Genomic DNA, 21,198 nt, shown 5'->3' on the forward strand with positions numbered 1-21,198 from the left:
TTGAAAGACAAACGGCCGCAATACAACGAGAGAAATGATAAAGTGATTTCAAAGTTCAAACACCCATCGATATATTCATCATATGATTTCTTAATACGAGTTGATTTATATCTGCTATACAGAGAAATATCAAACCATAAAGTAATATGTGCCGCGTTTTTTCTCAAGCAGGACTAAATCCAGCTAGAGTTAGACGTATTCGGTGTCACCATTAACCTTGCATTTAACACGCAACCGCTATCAAATGACAATTGATAACGAATACACGTTATTAATAGAAATGTACTGGTGCAACATAAATATTGAATGAAATAGGTAGTTATGAAACAGGTATTCATTTCGCTGTAATGTCTACCGTCAGGTGACGCCTTCTGCTTCCGGAAATCCATCGATGTATGATGATGCTCTTCATTACTCCGCCATTCTGAAGAATGTACCTACTCTTTCTCAGTTTACTGACTTCGTGCTGACCGATATTAATCTTGTGGCGATCCCCTGCTTACTCTCGTTATTTAATAACATGTACAGGTTGGTTCATAGGCATTTAATGCTGCGGGTTCAGTTAGTCTATAGTTTCAATGTGAAATATATCATTTTAAAACTTGTCCAGTCATCTATAATTTCGATTTTTTTTTTTAGAATATATACGAAATGTCCATCTACTTTCCCATCGAATCTTTCGACCCTATACTTCCTGAGCTATTCTAGGAAGTTCTATGTACAGGTGTCCCAAATGCGATGACCACTGAAAACATCTCGAGAACTATAAGACTTAAAGAAAAGATATATTTTTTTGAAATGATAACATATCAGAAAGCAGATCATAATCTGCTTTCTTTCTAACAAAGATAAGTACAACCCCTTTCGAGTACTATCTGATCTTGAAATTCCGCTTCAAAATTTCCATTGATAACGAAATGACAGGTAAGACAGGTAGAGTACAACTAAAGGGTGTTTTTTTTTTAGCTATAGAACTTTAGGTAAATTGCAATAAAATAACGATGGATTATTAGATTGACATGAATTTCATTTATCCGCAAGATAATCTTGTGTCAGTTTTTCTGGATGTAACGGTGTTTCGACATACACTTGAGGATTAGCTTCACTCCAAATGCGGCAGTTTTGTTTGTTGACGTAGCCATTCAACCAGAAGTGCGCTTCATCGCTCAACAAAATAAAATGGACGTAGTGCGCGATACGTATTCCGCACAGAACCATTATTTTCGAAATAAAATTGCACTATTTGCAAGCGTTTTTCAGGCGTGAGTCTATTCATGATGAATTGCCAAACCAAACTGAGAAATAAATCACTTGACAGCTGTTAAATCGGTCGACATCTTGAGCAGTAATGCCAACTTAAAGTTATATATCTCGAAAAAAAACACCCGTTATAAAGCCGTATGAGAAGAATAAAACTGTCCCCTTACTAAAAATATGTTCTTGGGATCAAAATCACTATCATTTATATCTTTCATCAAATCTCTGTTCAACGTAGGAGGTTTTCAGTCGATTCCCTAAAAAAATAAGTACCTACTTTCAAATGCCATTTAAGGTGTATGAGAAGGACATAAAGCAATGAATTATTTCTCACGTTCTTCACTGAATTTTACTTCGTTAGTCCTAACAGACGTGAACTGGTATAACCTCTATTTTAATTTTCTCCATTTCAGTAATCGTATATTGTTCGGTAGAGTCATAAAAGGAACCATAAATATTTTTAATGCCCCTGTATATAGTGCTTCTCCCAGTTTTTTATTTTTCTGATATCAATTTGGACAGGAATAACGGTGCTCAACGACAACCTGAGATACATAAGATGGCGTGTTTTGATCTGCAGAAAAGTTGGTCCGAAAAACTTTTATTGGCTTACAGATTCCGGCTGAAGTTCTCCAAATTAGTCGAGATACTTATTATTTTCGGGATATTAAGTTTCCAATCATAAGCTCATAAGTATAAGAAAATTATTTTATGGTTGTTTCGTTATCGTAATGAAAACACTGCTTCACATTCATCTCAAATAATTAAAAATTCAAGAAAAGCTCAGGAGTTTTTGAGTGCTCGTCATCCATGGGCTTATTGGGTACCACATAACTGTATATATGAGATATGATTAGTTATGATGTCATCGTTGTTGGTTATTTCATTTAGAGGAGTAGTTCTGATAATGAGATCCTCCTAAAATTCGCCATGAACATTCGGTTATTGATTTTGCTATTATTGATTACTTATAAAGAGTGTTCCAATAAGAGGATTCCTTTTGAATAGACAGTTATTTCGGCAGCTGTCACTTTTGAAATTGTCATCTTTTGACATTTGACAAGTAAAACTACGCCATGAAACGATACACTCTTCAACAACGCAATGAAATTGTTAAAATTCACTACAGAAATGTTGAAAATTTTGCAGTTACACTTCGCAAAACTAAAGGACTTTTGGGTCGACGTGGAGCAACTTTTTGGTCTTGGCTTGATAAAAAGTTTCCAGGAAAATCAACCATCATTGATTGGTATGAAGAATTAATGTATTTAATAAAAAAACAAATAAACGTGGTGAAATGAGCACCGAAAACGGCGAACGCAGTGGACTCCCGAAACATGCTGTCACCGACGATAAAATCAAAAAAGTTCACAAAATAATTTCGAATGACCGTAAAGTGAAGTTGATCGAAATAGCAGACATTGTGAAGATATCATCTGAACGAAAATTTGTACATGAGAAAGCTTTGCGCAAAATGGGTGCCGCGCGAGCTCACAATCGATCGAAAGCAACAACGTGATAATGATACTGAGCAGTGTTTGAAGCTGTTTAAGTGCAATAAACCTGAATTTTTGCGTCGATATGTGACAATGGATGAAACATGGCTCCATCATTTCACTCCGGAATCCAATCGACAGTCAGCTGAGTGGACTGCACACGATGAACCGAATCCAAAGCGAAGAAAAACACAACAGTCAGCTGGCAAGGTTATGGCATTGGTATTCTGGGGTGCGTAAAGTATAATATTTATTGATTACCTCCAAAAGGGCCTGACCATCAACATAGATTATTATATAGCGTTATTGGATCGTTTAAAGGATGAAATCGTTAAAAAACGGCCCCATTTGTAGAAAAACCGGTGCTGTTCCATCAAGTTAATGCGCCGAGTCACAAACCAATGAAAACAATGGCAAAATTGGGCTTTGAATTGCTTCTGCATCCACCGTATTCGCCAGATCTGGCTCCCAGCGACTTCTTCCTGTTCTCAGACCTCAAAAGAATGCTCGCTGGAAAGATATTCAGCGCCAATGAAGAAGTAATCGCCGAAATTGAGGCATATTTTGAAGCGAAAGACAAATCGTACTACAAAAATGGTATGGAAAAGTTATAAGATCGCTATAATCACTGTATCGCCCTCGAAAGCAACAATCTTGAATAATAAATCGAATTTTGCCAAAAAAAATTGTGTTTTACTATGGTAGACCAGGGACTTTTCAATTGGCCTGTTATGACCAATGAAACTTTTGAATTTTTTAATAGACCGTCTCAATCTTACCTTCAAACACAAGTTCCGAATAAACAACTAAAATAAACTATAAACCGTGACCGCCAACACATCGAAATCGGCCCCCCCAAAATATCAACAGATTTGTTCCACCCGTCCTATCCACCGCCCCATAACTCACATCCGGAACCAAACGGACGCGATATTTTTCAATTTAAACAGCCCATTGGACACGGCAACGATATTTCGCGCACCTCCGAGAGAAAGATAGAGAGAGATTTACGCACATCCTCATTAAATAAGCACCATATATAAAACCGATAAACACCACTGCGTCCAACTCGCTCCATTATGTTTTAATTGAAGCCATCATATATAAATCCGGACTTATATCCAACATAAAATATTAGAATGGACAATTACCGGCCTGGATTCGGTCTCCTGAATGGGACAATGCGGCATTCTTGCACTTTCGATGGCGTTTCTTCTAATACATATGCAAATCGGGAAGCCTGGACATTGTACAATTATGCGCCTTTGAATCAGCGCTAACACCAGCCTATTCAAGGATTAATCCAATTATTTATCGGCTGACGTTTCGCTTGTTGATGGCAGTCGATCTAGTGGTGGAAATCTGAACTATGCGTGTTATAGGAATGTACAATGCAGAAGAATGGCTAGTTCTGTTCCTCATTTTCCAAGTTCATAATACATACCCATATTAGAGCCATTTACTCAAGAATTGATTAGACCTATAACAATATTGCTCAAATTACCTATATTTAAAATTTTGACGTGCCAAGAAAAGTACCGCACTTCTTTTTTCTAATAACATCAAACATCATCCCAAAAATCTTTCAAAATCATTTTATGATTATGATTGTTAACAGGCCAATTGAAAAGTACCCGGTCTACCATAGTAAACACATTTTTTTGGCAGAATTCGATTATTATTCAACATAGTTGCCTTCGAGGGCGATACAGCGATTATAGCGATCTTCCAACTTCTCGATATCATTTTTGTAGTACGATTTGTCCTTCGCTTCAAAATAGGCCTCAGTTTCGGCGATTACTTCTTCATTGACGCTAAATTCCTTTCCAGCGAGCATTTTTTTGAGGTCTGAGAACAGGAAAAATTCGAAGGGGTCAGATCTGGCGAATACGGTGGATGCAGAAGCAATTCGAAGCCCAAATCATGCAATTTAGCCATTGTTTTCATTGTTTTGTGACAAGGCGCATTGTCTCGATGGAACAGCACCTTTTTTTCTACAAATAGGGCCGTTTTTTAACGATTTCTTCCTTTAAAAGATCCAATAACGCTATATAATAATCGCTGTTGATGATCAGGCTCTTTTGCAGGTAATCAATTAATATTATACGTTGCGCATCCCAGAATACTGATGCCATAACCTTGCCAGCTGACTGTTGTGTTTTTTCTCGCTTTGGATTCGGTTCATCGTGTGCAGTCCACTCAGCTTACTGTCGATTGAATTCTGGAGTGAAATGATGGAGCCATGTTTCATCCATTGTCACATATCGACGCAAAAATTCAGGTTTATTGCACTTAAACAGTTGCAAACACTGCTCAGAATCATCAATACGTTGAAGCTTTTGATCGATTGTGAGCTCGCGCGGCACCCATTTTGCACACAGCTTTCTCATATAATTTTAAATATTCGTGAATGATATGATGTATACGTTCAGATGATATCTTCACAATGTCTGCTATCTCGATCAAATTCACTTTACGGTCATTGTGTTGTGAACTTTTTTGATTTTTTCGTCGGTGACAGCCTCTGCGTTCGCCGTCTTCGGTGCTCATTTCACCACGTTTAAACGTGGTGAAATGAGCATAAACTCAGCATACCAATCAAGCCAAGATTTTGCTTCAACTTTATTTTTTCCCTTTAAAAAGCAATATATTATCTGCACACGAAATTCTTTTCTTCCATCTTTTTTCAAATAACAAAAGTAGCTACACTCACAACGCAATATCTCACAAACTAATAGTCGGACTGCTGTCAAATTAAACACGTATCGTTTGAAGGTTGGTACTAACTAAAAATTATATGGATTTAATAATACCACCGCCATCTGTGCATCAGACCGGGGACTTTTCAATTGTCCTAATATCATCCCAAAAATCTAATTTTTCTCAATTTTGCACTGCGAATGGAATTTTGTTTAACGGAGCACTGAGAATAATACATAACACCAGATTTGTGTAAAAAAACTTACTCCAGCTGAAGTTTTTCTTTCCATTATTCAAATTATCACTCAAACATTCTGAAAATTTGATAATTCATCGAGGTAAGTATATTATTTTCAAAAATAGCCTATTTTGACGTCGATATAAGAAATTCAGCTGAATAATATATATTTGCAGTTTTTGACATAGTAGCAAGAGAACTAGATTACAACCAACTTTCACCATGTCAAATATCATTTAATTATTTTCATTTTATGAAACAAATGAAACTCAATACTGATATACATATAAGACTAAACAACCGTGCCAACGGCCGTACCTAAAATTTTATTCTCTCCTGAAGTATAAAATCAGTAATAAAAAGCTTGACTGACCGATAAACAAATGATTCTAAGGTATGAGGGAGTTGTTTTCGTTATTCTGGCACTCCCTAGAACTTTACAAAGACATAAAGTCCGATCTCACAACACATGTATCATATTACAGGCCTAGCCCATGCGTATATTCTATCAAATGTGGACTGCTCAAGAAAAAACGTAAGTAAATTCATTGACATACCTATCGATAAGTTGCCTAAGTTACGGTATGGACGGTTTTTTAGACATGCAGTATATTTATTTACAATTTCTAAAGTTTTTGTTATCTACCCTTTGCTATGTTGAATGTTGCTGATGTACTGATTTTGATTGTGCGTATTTATTTTATTCGTATAATTAGAATCGATTCTGATTACTTCTGAATCAATTTTCATCTGGTAAATATTCGGAAAAGAATCTCAAAATTTGTTTTGTTAGAAATGAAAGGATTGTTTCGACAGTCTGAAAATAACATTATCCTCTGATCGATAATGTCATTGCTAAAATAAATGAACTACCAATACATTTTTTGAAATATCAGTTCATTTGTGGTTCCACCATAGATTTCGTACCAGCTTTAGAACAAACTTCCCATCCAGAATCAATTTAGGATACAAACGGATAATTTACCACATTCCACATACAAAATTATAATTCCTGTTGGATTCCAAAAGTTTATTGGAAAACTTAATAAACCAAAATGATGCTTTCCGTCACTGTTAAAATGAATATATTCAATTTTCAAGCACATAATCAGTCATTAGCAGTATATACTCAATTTTGATGACGCAATAAAACCTAAAAATCCTAAAGTTGATCATTGAAGAAATACCTATGTAAAATTCTTCACATAAAAGTGGACAAACATTCAATGATTTCCTATAAAATTGTCATAAAAGGAAGAATAACTATCAACATAAAATTTTGTCTGATTCGTTGAGGAATTCCTCTAAGGAGAAGAAACCATAAAGACTAGCTACATTGAATTCTGTTATCCACAATGAAGGAATCTAAGAGAGGTTAACAATGTGAAATATAATACTACTACTGATTATCCTAAGGCCCATTCCTGACTTATTGGTGCAGGATTAGTAATCTCTATTCCCTCCCTGTTGCCGCGTTTACTGAGCAGATCAGGAGGCTCTCAAAGAAATGAACTAAATATACTATAGGTACATATTTTTATTTTATATGAGTATGAGTACTTCCTCATTTTCTGAGTAAACACGGCAAAGGGGAGGGATCATACACGGAAAGAAAAAGCCTAAGACTAAAAAGTCGAAAATCAAAATATTAACTCAATTTATTTTTTGCACAATTCAAGAATCCAGTCAATTTTGTCACATATAGATAAGAGAAAGAGTAATAACTTAAATATGCAGTTTTATCTAAACAACAATGAGTAGAATAGAGAAAATGGAATGACAGGTGTGTAACATACTTAAATTTTGCAACAATGGATTTGCATTTATATCTCTACATTCCACGTTGAAGAGAAAACATCATCAGTCAAAACATCAAATCCTTTTACTGTTTCATATCTTGGAAATGTAATTCTTTCTGTGTCGAAATCACCATGAATATATAATATCCGTTATCAGTGAGCGAGCATGAGCCCAAGTTACTTAACTTTTAGATAGAATGCCGCACATTTAATCTAAACACAACGAGGAGGTCCCATTAGTTTTTGGACACCCTTTAATGTGCTTTTTAGTTGACAAATGACCGTTCATTTCGGGACATGGTCAAGACGAAATCGGGAGAAACATTCTACAATTTCGTGCGATATATAGAACGTTCTTTAGCGGTTTATGAATTCTCGACGTTGCCGCGATCACAAATTTTCCTTGAATTCGTATCACCCAAAATAAATTTCTAGAAATGAAACAATTTTTGTACGATTTTACTTATTGAATAATAGTTGTATGGTAATTTATCTTTTCATTCAAAAATTACTGTAATTTTATTGTTGTTGGAACTATTCTCGAGTGATACCTAGAGGACAAGATTATTTCTTGAATGGCTATAATTATTGGATCAAACTATCTTTGTTAATACTTTACTGATAATATAATTAGAAATTTTCGAACGTCTAATCCATCCAGAGTATGTTTTGGATGGTACATCTTCCCGGACTACTTATGGTATCTGTAGGGTTTACTGATTGCTAACCAATGAAGTCGGTTTTACCGTCCCAAAAATTGCTTACCGACGTCTTCATAGTAATACGTACATTCAATTTGATGAAAATAAAGAAATGAAAATACGAAAAGTTTCGAAATATGCTTCAGCAAAATTACTAAGACACACTCAATAAATAATAATAGTATATTCTGAAACAAGTTGCAGAATTCCAACACGAATGCGAAATTAGAGTGTTAGAATTGCCTTCTGCAATTATTATTATTAGTATTAGACGATAATCTTTCTATTTCCGTCAAGTTCTGTGAAATATTGTCGAAATTCAATGAAAAATTCAGATTATCCATCCTAGAGACTTTTGTATTGTATCTTGGCAGTTGGTGTGACTGTTACGAAAATTGACAGATTACGGAATTGAATTTTGAATCGTACGTTTAAATTTTGAAATAATTTATAATTATGCATTGAATTCGTGAATTATGTCTGAAGAAATCCATTGAACACCATCAGAATTAAGAGAAATTGCGAATAGTGTTGCAAATCATTTTACTATACAGGGTGGCCATTTGAAAACGAAACAGACGAGATTACAGACGAAATAAAGTTTTTCGATAGAAATGCTCGGACAGGTCGATTTCTGTTTCGAGGGGGACAACTTAAGATGTAGGTTACGGACGCATAGCGCTTCAACCCTTGCTACTACAACCCTCACCCCCAAATTTTGAATAGGGAAGATGGGGTTTTCTATCGAAAAACTTTATTTCGTCTGTAATCTCGTCTGTTTCGTTTTCAAATGGCTACCCTGTATATCCGAATTATATCATATTGACAACTAAAAAGTCTTGAAATTAGTAGGATCGGAAGTAAGTGTAGACAACCACAAAACGAAAAATATAACTGAAAACAATGCTGTAATGAGTTAATTACAGCACTGTTTTAAGTAGTGTAATGAACTCATTAGGATACTAAAATAGAGAAATAAATTAAAATGTAGGTACAGTTATGCAATGAGAGTGTAGGTATTAGTAAAATTGGTATTATTTGTAACTGATGTGGTGGAAGAATGACTTTCATACAAACTTTTGACTTTTCAGTAATAAGGTAGAAATTAAATTATTCAAATCAAGGAAAAAATGGGTTGTAGAAAAACGCTATAAGCACCACGAATCTTAAGGACTACTGATCTCATACAATTCTCTTCCATCAGTAAAATTCCCTCACCTTTTACTTTTAAAATTCTAACTATGTCTCATCTTTGGAAAGTTGTTTTCTCAATGATGGATAATTTGAAAGATTGAGTAATTTATATTTAAATAAACTTTTCGGAATGATAGCAACTGATAAAAGACGAATTGAAAACCATAATAAAGAAGGAACAAAAATTCAATTGCAAATAAATAGGTCTTATGCAATGAGAGAAAGAATCATTAAAAATATATGTGATATGTTCAAAAATGTAATTGGTTGCGTTTTCTATCGCTCCATAGTTACTAATTCCCAAATATTAACTATGCGTGTGTCAGGAAATAATAATAATAATGACGCGCTTATTGAAACACCGTTCAGGAAATCTCGCACGATCCGGCAACCGCGCAAGCACTAAACTCCGGTGATCGAGCTTGCTCGCGCTTGTCGCGGAATGCACCTTAATGTGCTTTCGCTGTCCCGGCTATCTGCTGATATAGATATCGCAGAAGAATCTAGTAGTTATGAATTTTCCCGATGAATCGCGTGTTGCAAGGTCCTCTCGGCTGTTCGGAGAGCTGGCAGACTAAAATATTCAGCCGAACCAGGCTTTCAATTCCTCGAAAATATTCGAGCAGAGTCATCAGAGTCGTTGACCCTGTGGAAGCTGAGGAGAGCGTTCTCTAATTATCCGAACTGAGAAGATTTATCGGTCTTTTATTCGCATGATCTTCGTTTGATGTAAATCGGGCGTTTTGGGTCAGTTTGTATTTCGGGAATGTTGGTCATTCTGCTCGGTTAGGGTCTTATATTCGATACGGTCAGATGGATGGATATCTTGAAAAATTCAAACTTTTATTATGTTATTTCGATTATGAATATCAAAAGATGTTTCATCTAATTCTGTGGTGAATCGTTCATTCTGCCACATCCTATAGAACTAAATCGTGAGGGAATATCTCAGATTTTTATGGTTATATTTCATTATATGTTGGTACTCAGAACTCTTCTGCCACAGATTTATCTATGATCTGTCAAATTTGTGATACAGAAAACTGTTCTGCCAACCCACATTTCTCAATGCAATAATAACTAAACGATATTCATGGAAATATGTATTCCATTAATTTTTATGAAAAATCAGTGAATTAGAGAATAGTATATTCTCTAATTCTGTGGTTATTCCGTTCATTCTTCCACATCTTGTAGAACAAAATCGTGCGAGAATATATCAGAAACGCACAGTTTCCATGGTTATATTTTATTATTCTATGTTGGCACGAACTTTCCGCTACGGCTTTATTTGTCAATTCATCAAATTGCCTTAAAGAAATCAGTTCTGCCAACCAACATTTTTCAATGCAAAAATCACTAAATTATATTTATGGAAATATTTCATTAATTTCAATGAAAATGCAATGAATTAGAGAAAATAATGTATAATACTCGTACAGAAGGCTCATTCTACCACTCGTTAATTCCAAAACTCGTCACTTCGTGGCTCGTTTTTGAATTTTGAACTCGTGGAAGAATATCAATGCCTTCTGCACTTGTATTATAAATAACTATTCTCTATTTCAGTCAAGTTTTGTGAAATATTGTCGAAATTCAATGAAAAATGCAGATTATACATCCTAGTGGCTTTTGTATTGTAGTTTGACAGTTGGTGTGACTGTTACGAATATTGACAGATTACGGAATTGGAATTTGATTCGTATGTATCGAATTTTGAAATAGTTTACGCATTAAATTCGTGAATTATGTCTGACGAAGTCGATTTAGCACCACCAGAATTAAGAAAAATTGCAAATAATGTTGCAAATCATTTCACTTCATCGAAATTATATTATATTGACAATTGACGTGTGTTGAAATTTGATAGGATCGGAAGTCAGTGTAGACAACCACAAAACGAAAAATATAACTGAAAACAATGCTGTTATGTGTTCATTACAGCACTGTTTTTAGTACTGTAATGAACGTACTGTAATGAACGTATTACGATACTGAAATAGAGAAAATAATGTATAATACTCGTACAGAATGCTCATTCAAATGCTCGCCACTTCGTGGATCGTTTTTGAATTTTAAACTCGTGGAGAATATCGAAATACCTTCGCATTTTCATTGTGAATAACTATTCCCTTCCATTGTAGAAACCAGATCCTCAAAGTTGTTAAATTTTAGAGTTAGGTACTCAATTAAGGTGATAAGTATACAAGCTAAAATTTACATAATATGTTACTTGGAAAACTAACAAAAAGTGTTATCTTAATTGACACACTTGGCATACACAATGTTGAAGTGCTAACGTGTGATAGCAAATATAATATGTACACTATAGTCGAATAACTTCATTCTTTTTTTGTTCTGCTTATTGGTTTATAATTTTTCACTATAATTCGTTTGCTCTTGTTCTTATTAAGGGATAAGGGTAGTTTTAGATTTTTCTTGCTTGAATGTGTAGGTTGAAATTTAAATTTCGTCCCATGGTCAGTGCTATATATTTGATATTGCTTTTTCATTCTGCTTTTTGCGAGGGGTCTCCCACTGGGGAAATTTAGTGTACACTCACAAGGAAGTAAGGGGGAAATGAAACGCAATGAGGGGCAGTGAGAGGAAATGAGGGGCAATTATGGAAAATTAGGGGGCAATTATGGGAAATGAGGGAAAATTAAGGGGCAATATGGGGAAATAAGGGCAATGTAAGGAAATGAAGGGCAATTTGGGGAAATGAGAGGGAAATTATGAGAAATGAAGGGGCAATGTGGGGAAATGAGAGGGCAATTATGAGAAATGAGAGGAAATGACCGATACCAGTCCAGACAACCCCCTGCCAGCTAGTCCAAATACCACGAGAACCCGAAGATAACCGGACAAATCCTTGAATTCCTCGCTGCAGCCTATATTGTTGCCTGTTGGCGTCCAGCCAATCGCAGAATGTTGTTGGGCTGTCGCAGGTGACCCCCTATGAGTTCCCCCGGACACTGATGTTAATTTATGATTCTTATTTTCGTACCGGCTTGATAAATTTGCATATAATAAATTGGACGGTTAGTTCGAAACGCATCGTGTTCTCTTGGCAGCTCTCTCAGTGCCAAACAAAGAGCAGGCCGTGCGTTCGGTTCCTCATCAGGCGACAAGTTACGAGACAAATTTCTTGTCGATTCATTTGAATTCCCATCTGTGTGTTTGTGGTCTTGTTCCCGATAGAAAAAAAGAGGTTGAAATATGCGGAATTGGGTTTTCGGTTTTGGCATTGTTCTTTCGTTTTCATGAATGGACGTTCGTTCTGACGTATTCATTCTCGAGACTTTTTAGATGTTGTTTAACAGAATATTTCCCTCCTGTCAAAAATTCTATGTATATGGAGAACAATTATCGAAAATTACAGCGATAATTGCATTGTAGGATGCGAAACTGCACTGCGATAATTGTTCTGTTCATAGATGCATAGTTTCTATGCATCTTACACAGTTCGAATCTAAGACAATTTCATTCTAAATCAGTTTAACTAGTAATGTAACAGTTTATTCGGGAAATATTCCCCCGAATTACACTCGTGCATCAAAATGACCGGATAATTTAGCATTCCAGCGTGTTTTCTTTGAAAAACTGCATTCGGTCATTTTCATTTTTGGAGAAAGAGCAAAATGAAAATGAACTCATGCAGTTTTTATGACAACACTCTGTCATGCAAAATTATCGGTAATTTTGATGCACTTGTGCAATTACTTACGAAAATTGATTACAAGACCAGCGGGCTATCATTTTGCCCATCAGAGTAATAAGCATAGACAGAAGGAACATATGTCATTTTCAGTAATCAAATTTTGTCCCCAACATGAACTATCAAATTTGACATGAAGCGCGCGGAAAGGAAAACAAATCAGTGATACGATATTTCACTCAATTCGCGAGTTTCTCCACAAAGAACGCACTTCTTTTGGCCCATAGTGAATCAACGTTTCATATTAACTCAAAATATATTGAAATAAATACCTGAGTATATCAGAAATTCAGAGAACAAACTTCAAGCGCGCCAATCGACGTGAAACAACCGATGACACTAGGAGAGCAAAAGTTGCCAAACCTTGGATTTCAACAGGTAGATACAGAAAATAATAAATATTCTGGTTAATATAAATTCGACAATTAGGAAGAATATCGGATTTCAAATATTCAAATTTTGCATATTTAATCGAGAATCACTCAAATATATATAGTTCATTCAATATAATATACATTCATAACGATATAGTAAAATTGTGGATTTGAAAATATATAACAATCCGACAACGTAACCTAACCATGTTGGAGACGCATAAAAATTGCGTATACACTCTCTATCTATGTTTATTACTCTGTTTTGCCTAAATGACTGCAGTTTTTTGGCTGGTTTATGCACCAAACCTAAGAACTAATCATTTATCGCGCCTCCACAATCAGAAGAAATTCCAGAAGAATATCGAAAAAAGAAAAACCACAATTTCAAACTTGGTGCAAGATTTATGTTGATTACTTCATGATTATAGAAAGTTCAAGCATAATATAAAAAAACTATTATTTCAGTTATCTACAGCAGATCCGACTGAGTAGAAATAGAACACAAACTTTCAAACTCAATTTCATGTTGAAAATTACGACAATTTAATTCAGACATACGAAATTCCTCGACAAATTTCCAAGCAAAGAACAAATAATCACATTTGTTAATACATTCCGAGCACAACTAATTTTTAATAGGCTCTTATGTAATGCGAATTGATAAACAAGAATTCTAATATGACTCGATATGGTCACCTACACGTTATAACTAAAATTCCAACCGAGTCGATATTTTCGATGAGTTTCCTTTTACATCGAAAGAGAAATCCATAAACTCCATTTATAACCCAAATACACCCAAACGCCTCATAAATTAATATAAATTACCATAAACTCTAGTGCGACAAAAAGGAAAGATGAAAAAAACCGTTCTCATTGATTGTGAGAATTGCCTTTTCCGAAAAGCAACACATGGTTTAAATTTAACCACTTTCAGTTTCACTGGGTCAACATTACGAGTAGATTCTGTCATTCCTCAGAGTAATAAACATAGATAGAGGGAGCATAATATGTCATTTTCAGTAAGCATAAGCAAACCCTGTCCTCAACATGAACTGTCAAATTTGTTATGAAGCGCGCGGAAAAGAAAACATATTGGTGATACATTATTTAACTCAATTCGCGAGTTTCTCCACAAAGAACGCACTTCTTACGTCCCATAGTGATGCAACGTTTCTTATTAACTCAAAATATATTCAAATAAATACCTAAATATATCAGAAATTCAGAAAACAAACTTCAATCACCCCAAACGATGTGAAACAACCTGACACTAGGAGAGCAAAATTTGCCAAACCTTGGATTTCAGAAGGTAGATACAGAAAATAATAAATATTTTGCTCATTATAAATTCGACAATTAGGAAAATATCGGATTCCAAATATTCAAATTTGCATATTTAACCAGGAATCACTCAAATACATATATTTCATTCAATATAATATACATTCATAACGATATAGTGGATTGTGGATTTGAAAATATATCACAATCCGACAACGTAATCTAACCATGTTGGGGACATGAAAAAATTGCGTATACTTCCTCTATCTAGGTATGTTTATTACTATATTATGTGTCCTTCTATCGCAAAACCATAAAATAAAAAACTCACCTTTGTTTTTGACGTCCTGGGTCTACCTCCAGTCGCAATAGCATAAACCTCGATCTGGTAGACATCAACACCAGCCTCCCTGTCCAAAACGGTCGCAGTTGACACCACCCCCAACTTAACGTCAATGTCAAACAACCGATCAACCTGCACACCACCACCTGTCACATTCGTCACGTAATATTCTATGTCGTTATCGCCAAATCGCGCTTTAACACTCAATATACTCGTGCCAGCCGGTTCATTCTCGTAAACACTTCCTCTGAACGCCATCTCGTCGAATTTTGGTCCAACACCATCTTCCTTAGAACAAATCACTGTCAAATAAGCCTCTGTGGATTTTCTTTCACTTTGCACAGCTTCGTCTGTGGCTTTTACGGACAATTTGTAAGTAGGCTGGGGATTTGGAATGGGTCTGCGCAATTTCAAAGTGCCGAAGCTTTGATCCAACTGGAAAAGATCAGTGTTGCCACTTATCAATTCATAAGTCACCAAACCGTTTGTAGAAGAGTCCAAGTCTCTAGCGAATACATTCATGATCAAAGCTCCTCCGTTTTCGAATTTCATATCATAGTGTGGTAACACTGCAGAGTTCATCGAGACGAAAACTGGTGCGTTATCGTTGACATCTTCTACTATCACTGTAACTAACTTTTCTGCTGATAACCTCGATGATTCTGGTTGGGCTTGATCTGTGGCTTTGACTGTCAAACGGAACGTGTCTATGGTTTCCCTGTCTATGGGAAGGAGTGTATGGATTACTCCGGTAACAGGATTTATACCAAAGTGTCTTCTGTTGTCTTCAGGTTCTTGCTGGTAGATAGAATAGGTTATTTTTCCGTTGATACCATAGTCTGGATCGTCTGCTGTAACTGTCACTATAGGTGTGTGGACTGGAATACCTTCTCTTATCTGCCTCACTATAGCAGTGTTTGGGAAAGATGGTGGATTATCATTAGCATCTTCTATAGCTACCGAAAACAAGATCGTGGTATACAGTTTTGGATTACCATTGTCAGAAGCTGTTATATTCAATAGATAATTGTCCAATTCTTCATAGTCTAAAGCTTTGTGCAAGTATAATATTCCAGTTATAGGATCTATGTGATACGTATCTTTTCTATTACCAGCACTTATAGAGAAAGTCACTTCACTATTCACTCCCAAATCGGCATCACTAGCTCTAAACTGAATGAGTTCCGTTCCAACAGGTGTTGTTTCAATAATGGAGATTCTCGAACTTGTCTGTGTGAATTCAGGTGCATTATCATTCTCATCTAGGACTTCTACGTACACTGTGGTGGAAGAACTCAACTGTATATTGATACCAGCATCGTGTGCTATCAATATTAGATGATATTCCGATTTGGTTTCACGATCTAACGGTTTGGCTAAGGTGATTTGGCCTGTAGCCTCATCCACTGCAAATTTGCCATCTTCGTTACCTTCACTAATGGTGTAGAAAACGTCACCGTTGAGTCCTTCGTCGGAATCTGTGGTATATATCCTGACAACTTGAGTACCTAAAGGAGATCCTTCGGAAATTTGTACTTTATACGGTGTTCTCAAGAATTTCGGTGGATTGTCGTTAACATCTGTCACGAATATGTTCACTTTCACTTTGTCCTTCATCTTTGGGTTTCCGTTATCCGTCACCATTGCCTCTATAGTTATGTAATTCTGTCCGGTAGTTTGAACCAGGTTTTCTCTATCGAATACATGGAGGGTTTTAATGAAACCATTCTTGGGATCGATTGAAAAGCCATTTTGGGTGGAAGATAGTGAAAAAATGAGCTCTGCGTTTCTTCCTATGTCCTTATCGGTGGCCGTCAATTTTCCCACAAACGAATCCGGTGGTTCGTTTTCGGGGATGTTGAAAACGAAGGTGGAATTGGTGAATTTTGGGGGATTGTCGTTTTCGTCGATCACGTGGATGACGACTGGAACCACTGAGGACCTCGGAGGGTTACCTGAATCCTTGGCGGTGACTGTCAAGGAGAAATAGTCGCGTTCTTCGCGATCCAAAGGACGGCGGACGTAGAGGAACCCGTCGGGGAAGACTCCGAATTTTCCTTCTGCGTTTCCTTCTGTTATTTCGTAAGAAATGTGTGCGTTGAGGCCTAAATCGTCATCAGTGGCTGCCAATGCGAAGAACCTCTCATTAACTGGCGTAGATTCCAACAAGGAAGTCTCGTAGGAGGTGTGATCGAAAACGGGAGTGTGATCGTTCACGTCTTCGATGACGATAGAAATGGTGTGTTTGGAAGACAGAGGCTGGTCGGCGCCGTCGGTGGCCATGACCTCCACCAGAAGTACCGTTCCAGGTTCGGCCCTAATGGGTCGGCTCAAGTATATAACACCAGTGGCTTCCGATATCCTGAACTGATTGTCCGAGTTGAATCCCAAACTGTACGTCAATTTGCTGTTGATGCCAGCGTCCACGTCCCTTGCACGTGCGAGATACACTTCTTGTCCGACAGCCAGATTTTCCGGTAATTTTATTTCATCGTTATCGCGTACGAATACTGGTTTGTTATCGTTGAGGTCGAGTATCACGACGTTGGCTACCGTTTTGCCGAAAGATAGTCCATCGTGGGCCACTATTGTCAGGCTGTACGAAGAGATCTGTTCACGATCGATCTTTTTCGCTGTCGTTATTTCACCAGTTCTTTCGTCTATCGCGAAATTTTTATTACGGTCACCGTCCATTATGGAATAACTAGCATGACTGTTCCTAACACGCACAGTACCGACACTCCGTTTCTTATAATCCAAACTATCCTCAACAATCTGAAAATCGTAACCTCCATAATTATCGAAATGCAGTTCCTCCATGTACACCTCTTTCATGATCTCAACAGTCGCCATTTCTATTGCACTCTTTTCGCCGTGGTCCTTAGCGGAGATTTTCAACTTATAAATAGACTTACTGAAGCTCCTCAGGTTTCCTCTGAGAGATACGATGCCGGTGATCTGGTCTAAATGAAACAAATTCTTATCTCCGCTTTCCATGGTGTACGTCACCTTGCCATTCTCTCCTTCATCTTGATCTGTTGCGGTGACTTTCAACAACGACGCGCCAATCTTTGTATCTTCAGACACTGCCGCAAAATATCTCGAAGGATAAAATTCAGGGTTGTTATCGTTTACGTCCAGAACATTCAAGTAAACTGTTGCCGTTGAGGATTTAGATGGGATACCTTGATCTTTCGCAACCACCAATATCTTGAACGATGAGATTTCTTCTCTATCCAACTGTCTCATTGTCGTTAATTGTCCAGTAAGAGTATCCAAGGAGAAAGTATTTGGGTATCTTTGAGTCACTGATCCATGTAAAGAGTAGATAACGCTTCCATTGGTACCTTGATCGTGATCTGAAGCAGTCAACATAGCCACCAAACTACCCCCAGGTTCACTTTCTGATAAACTGGCGTTGATGACATTCTGGGAAAATTGGGGTGCCTCATCATTCTCATCGAGGATCGTTACTTTCAGTTGGGTATAAGCCCATTTAGGGTTAGGACCTCCGTCTTTGGCTGAAATGTTCAGTTCGACCGCACCTTGCAGCTCTCTATCAAGCGCTGTTCTGGTAGTGATAAGTCCTGATTCAGGATTTATGGAGAACCATTGTTGGTCGTTGCCGGACACAAAGGCATAAAATATTTGTGCGTTCACCCCTGAATCTTCATCTGAGGCTGTGATACCTGCTACGTAAGTACCAGAAGGTGCAAGTTCACTCAATATGGCAGAATATTCAGTCTTTTCAAACACTGGTTCATGGTCGTTGACGTCATTCACGTGGATGATCAAGAAAGCTGTTGCTGTTCTCGGTGGTGAACCTTTATCTGTTGCTACAACAGTCAAGTTATATTTGGATATTTCTTCTCTGTCCAAAACGCCATTAACTCTGACAATATCGAAGCTTGGAGTGTAGTCTAGTCTGAAATGGTTCAACTCGTTTCCTGACACGATCCTGACTATTGTTTCGCCGTTTAGTCCTTCGTCGGGATCGGCTACAGATACAGCAGCAACAACTGATCCATTTCCTGCATTTTCGTCAACAGTGGCAAAACCGGCAGTGGCTGGGAAGTACCTGAATTTTATTATTGGATCGTGATCATTAGCATCCAATAAATTCACGGTTACGTAGGTCCTGCCTACTTGTCGAGGTGTTCCGTGGTCCCTGGCAAAAACGGTGAATACGCAGGATTTAGGGCAAGAACCGGACTTTGTTGACACTTGTGGACAGTTTTGCTGAGGACATTCTAGAAGTTCTGTGGTGGAGATGCTTCCAGTTTCTGGGTCCACGGAAAACTGAGTTTCCATATCAGATAAATAGTAGGTTATCTTAGCGTTATCTGCAAAATCGTTGTCTGTAGCCATCACCGACAACACCCAAGTTCCTGGTGGGACACTTTCGTTCAAAGAAACGATGTAATCGCTGTGGGCAAAAATAGGAGGATTATCGTTGACATCCAGAATTGTTATGTTGACTTGAAGGAATCCATATCTGGTTGGTATTCCACCATCTCTGGCAGATATGTTCAACATGTAAAAACCCTGAGTTTCTCTGTCTAATTTTCCAGTGGTTTCAATGTGGAGGTAAGATGTATCTCCTGAAGGATTCGCTGTTACTACCAGTTTGAATTTATCATCTTTATTACCAGCCACTATCCTGTAATCATCGCTTACACCGTTGACTCCTGAATCTTCATCTGTGGCAGCATCTAGGAGTAAACGTGTTCCCGATGCTGCACTTTCAGAGAACGAAATAGCAATGACAGGTTCTGGAAATTGAGGAGCATTGTCATTTATATCCGTAACTACTATCCTCACTTCTATGGGGTAGGTTGGCTGACTTGATAGGACAACTAGGTCATATCTATCGTTTGTTAAGCTTTCCCTGTCCAGGATTACGTTGGTGCGGATTTCCCCTGTTACGGAATTAAGGGAAAATTCTTTAGGAGGTTCGTTGAAACGGTATGTGAATCCAGGTTTTAGTGGGATTCGTCCAACTATCGTATTTTTAGGTTGGCCTTCTGCTATTTCTAAAGTAACCCTGGTATCGACAGCTCTAGACTGCATTTGAGGTGTGTAATCATAATGGGACAGTTCACGATTGAAATGTTTCTTGCCCGGTCCAGGGCCAGGTCCTTGAGCCCCGACTAACAGCAGGAACCCCGTAGCGATTAGAAGTCTATAAATTTCGCACATGACGTTCATTTCAGCTCGATAACAATAACATTTCTAAACAAACAACGAAAAGTCTCTCTCGGTTCGTCGCTTTACCGATCGTCGGTATCTCCAAATTTCGTCGCTTGGCCGGACGTTGAAGTCTCCATGAAATCGCCGAAATTAGACGGACATTTCGGTCGACACGTGTGTGTTTATATGTGTGTGTGTCTATGTTAGATGCTGCGGTTCTCTAGCATTCCTCACCTCTTCGCCCCGTCCACGAACTCGTTTAGCCTCTGGAGAACTAAGTCCCTCTCGCTCGGGCACGCACGTCGATGCCGCGAAAGCTATCTCGCTTTACCTGGTATGCAACATGGCCGGTGGTTCGAGGAACAACAAGGATCCGTTTTTCGGATTTACGCACTGACGCAGGATTAATCCGGTGTTACGGCACTTGAACACTTTCACTGACACTGAAGGGTTTTCCTGGGGCGCCACTGGGTTGATCCGGCTCGAAGGACCAAAACGTCAAACACTGATTCTTCGGGTTTTTCGCGGCTAGTCCGGAAGGGTACCGCATTGGCCTTCAGAAAAAAGTCTCGTTCCTGCAGCGCGCACAAGAAAGGTCACGAGAGCACATGTGATCGTTGCGGTTGAATGTAGTCCGCCGCAAAGTGCCTGTTTCGCGCACGGAACTCGACTGAAGGCGAAGGATCGCAGGAGACTCGATCTAGCCCCGAACTTGAGATCTTGAGAGTGGCCGTTCTCAAGAAGCGGCGTTGCCGGTTCACCTGCGGGCCTTTAATATTCGAAGAGGAACGCGAGCGCTAGCTATATTTATGATCGTGTCAGATGAACCGGGTTTGTATCATAAATCTGAACACGGAGATTTTTTCAGTGCAGATTCTTCGGGATGGGTTCTAATGCTGCG

At 37.8% G+C, this 21,198-nt stretch overlaps 1 protein-coding gene across 1 annotated transcript in view; it reads right to left on the bottom strand.

Annotated features, from left to right (window-relative positions):
• LOC123685230 (cadherin-related tumor suppressor) overlaps window positions 1-20,979 on the bottom strand; it is a 263,888-nt gene extending 242,909 nt beyond the window's left edge. The window contains exon 1 of the mRNA XM_045624851.1: window positions 15,096-20,979. Coding sequence (XP_045480807.1) covers window positions 15,096-20,315 — 5,220 coding nt within the window. The 5' untranslated portion in view covers window positions 20,316-20,979. The remainder of the gene's footprint in view (window positions 1-15,095) is intronic.
• Window positions 20,980-21,198: the final 219 nt, after the last annotated feature.

The sequence above is a fragment of the Harmonia axyridis genome, chromosome 7, assembly GCF_914767665.1.
Source record: "Harmonia axyridis chromosome 7, icHarAxyr1.1, whole genome shotgun sequence".
Classification (NCBI taxonomy): Eukaryota; Metazoa; Arthropoda; class Insecta; order Coleoptera; family Coccinellidae; genus Harmonia; species Harmonia axyridis.